The sequence below is a fragment of the Glossina fuscipes genome, unplaced genomic scaffold, assembly GCF_014805625.2.
Source record: "Glossina fuscipes isolate IAEA_lab_2018 unplaced genomic scaffold, Yale_Gfus_2 79319, whole genome shotgun sequence".
Classification (NCBI taxonomy): domain Eukaryota; kingdom Metazoa; phylum Arthropoda; class Insecta; order Diptera; family Glossinidae; genus Glossina; species Glossina fuscipes.
In genome coordinates this window covers 245-2,392 of record NW_024004602.1, presented here as the reverse complement: position 1 = coordinate 2,392, position 2,148 = coordinate 245, and the positions used below count along the sequence as shown (strand labels likewise).

General features: G+C 34.4%; 1 protein-coding gene across 1 annotated transcript; it reads left to right on the top strand.

Moving 5' to 3' along the window:
- Positions 1–6: 6 nt before the first annotated feature.
- On the top strand, positions 7–1,742 carry LOC119644021 (E3 ubiquitin-protein ligase MARCHF5-like; the record flags this gene model as incomplete). The annotated part of the gene is made up of 3 exons (XM_038043551.1): positions 7–249; positions 322–518; positions 1,088–1,742. Coding segments are annotated over 3 exons (894 nt in total), but the record flags the coding sequence as incomplete, so codon positions are not given.
- Between the last annotated feature and the right edge of the window lie 406 nt (positions 1,743–2,148).

Genomic DNA, 2,148 nt, shown 5'->3' with positions numbered 1-2,148 from the left:
TGGGTCCATCAAAGTTGTCTATATCGTTGGGTGGATGAAAAACAGAAAGGCAATGCTCTGCGTTCTGTCAGTTGTCAACAGTGCCAAACAGAATATATTATAGTCTTCCCGCAAATGGGCAAAGTAGCCAACATCCTGGAAGCTTTTGACAATCTGATTAAACGTGTTAGTCCATTTTTGGCAGCCGGTGTTTTTGTCGGTTCTTTATATTGGACTGCAGTGACTTATGGAGCTGTTACTTTCTTGCAAGTATGTATACTGGATCACAAATCTTTTTTGTCCGTTTTCCTTTAAAGCGCGTTATTTTGTTTCGCGTTTTAGATTGTTGGTCATAAAAAAGGACTAGCATTAATGGAAAATGGGGACCCGCTAATACTTCTTATTGGTTTGCCAGCAATACCGGTAGCTTTAGTTTTAGGTCGAATGATACGCTGGGAAGATGCTGTGATTCGGCTTATTCGTAATCGTCGCAGTGTGGCTCGAAAATTTCCTCTCATGAGTTTTATTATTCCATACCCGTAAGTACAGTGAACATTGTCTTAATCTGCAAAACAGATTTCTCACAATTTTTCAAACCATAAGGAAAGAATAAGAATTTTCTCGTTAGCAATTATAGTGAACGGATTAAGGGGATGCGCGTTTCGCTCAAGTAATAATTATCTTCCATCCTTATGGGAAGGAAGCGAAGCAATAATGTGACACTAAAAAGCTTTATTTAGCATTTAAGAAAGACAGAAAAATACAATCGGATTTCTTTGCGATATCCAATTGCCAATTGCAATATGCTCTGCGTAAGGTACTTGGATATAAAAAAGGCATTAGATTGCATAGAAAGCTAAAACTTCGTCTGGCAGCGTTGAAATATATATACTTATATATTTGTGTGTTTTATGGATCCAAAGAACTTTTGTTTTAGGCCATTGGCTAGAAAATTCAGAAAATTTCCATTTCTCTTACTTCTATTTCCTTAGTTTATGTATTTATTTAGTGTTTGAACACTTGTCTGTCGAATTCGTTATAGGACTCTCCCTTCGCTTAGATATCTATTAAACTGATTGTATAGTAAGTGATCATTTATTTTTCCTAGCGAGGAGGACGAAGAGCAAACTGCACAAAACCCAGTTACACCAACTCTCTCGGATCCAGTTTCGGCCACCCGTATATTTTGTGGAGCTTTACTTCTACCAACGATATCGTCAATTGTGGGCCGTTTACTTTTCGAATCCATTGAAAATACTTTACATCGTACTCTGCTTGGTGGTCTAACTTTCATTACTGTGAAAGGTATATTAAAAATCTATTTAAAACAACAACAATACACGCGTAGAAAGAAACGTCGTATTGTCGATTATACCGAAGAAAATGTGCGCAACTATGTAAATCGCGCAGGAGTCCGTCAACAACAACAGCAACAACATGGTGGCGGTAATGCTGCAGCCGCCCAGAATATTCAGCCACAGCAGGCATTATCGCAGCAACAACAAGCGGCTGCACAAATACGTAACGCAAGAGAAAGCACTGTACGTGATAGTTTGGTATAGAATTCAAAAATGATTCAATTTAATAAATTTCTGTAATCGTTTTAACTGCTGCTGAGTGAGAATTCCGAGTCAACTTTAATCAAAAAACGCCTACATTTTAATTAAAACAATTGAAATTTTTTCTCTTTATATCCCGAATATCATATTTAGACGATCTTCAGCGGAAAAAAAAAATAAATAAAATAATAATAATAATGATAATGATAATTTTATCCTTAAATGAAAAACTACAAAAATTTATCAAATTATAACATAACAGACTTGGACTATTTAACAATTTTATAAAAATGTACGATTTCAGAATTTAAGCACAATTTTTCCATCCTCACGTTTTTAACAGAATCTTATAGGCAAAAAAAAAAAAAACAAAAAAAAAAACCGAGAATCTTATCAACGTACGTATACACAATTAGACAAGAGAGGAAAAAAAGAAACAAAAATACAAATACAAATTTTTTATATGTGAACTTGAACAAGACGCTTGTAGTTCAGGATAAAACAGAAACAACCTCTAAATAATTGTTCGAAAATCAAAGAATAATTAATAATATAATAAAATAGAGCTTTAATAGCTTTAACTCAGAACTGAAGGATATAAGGTTAATTG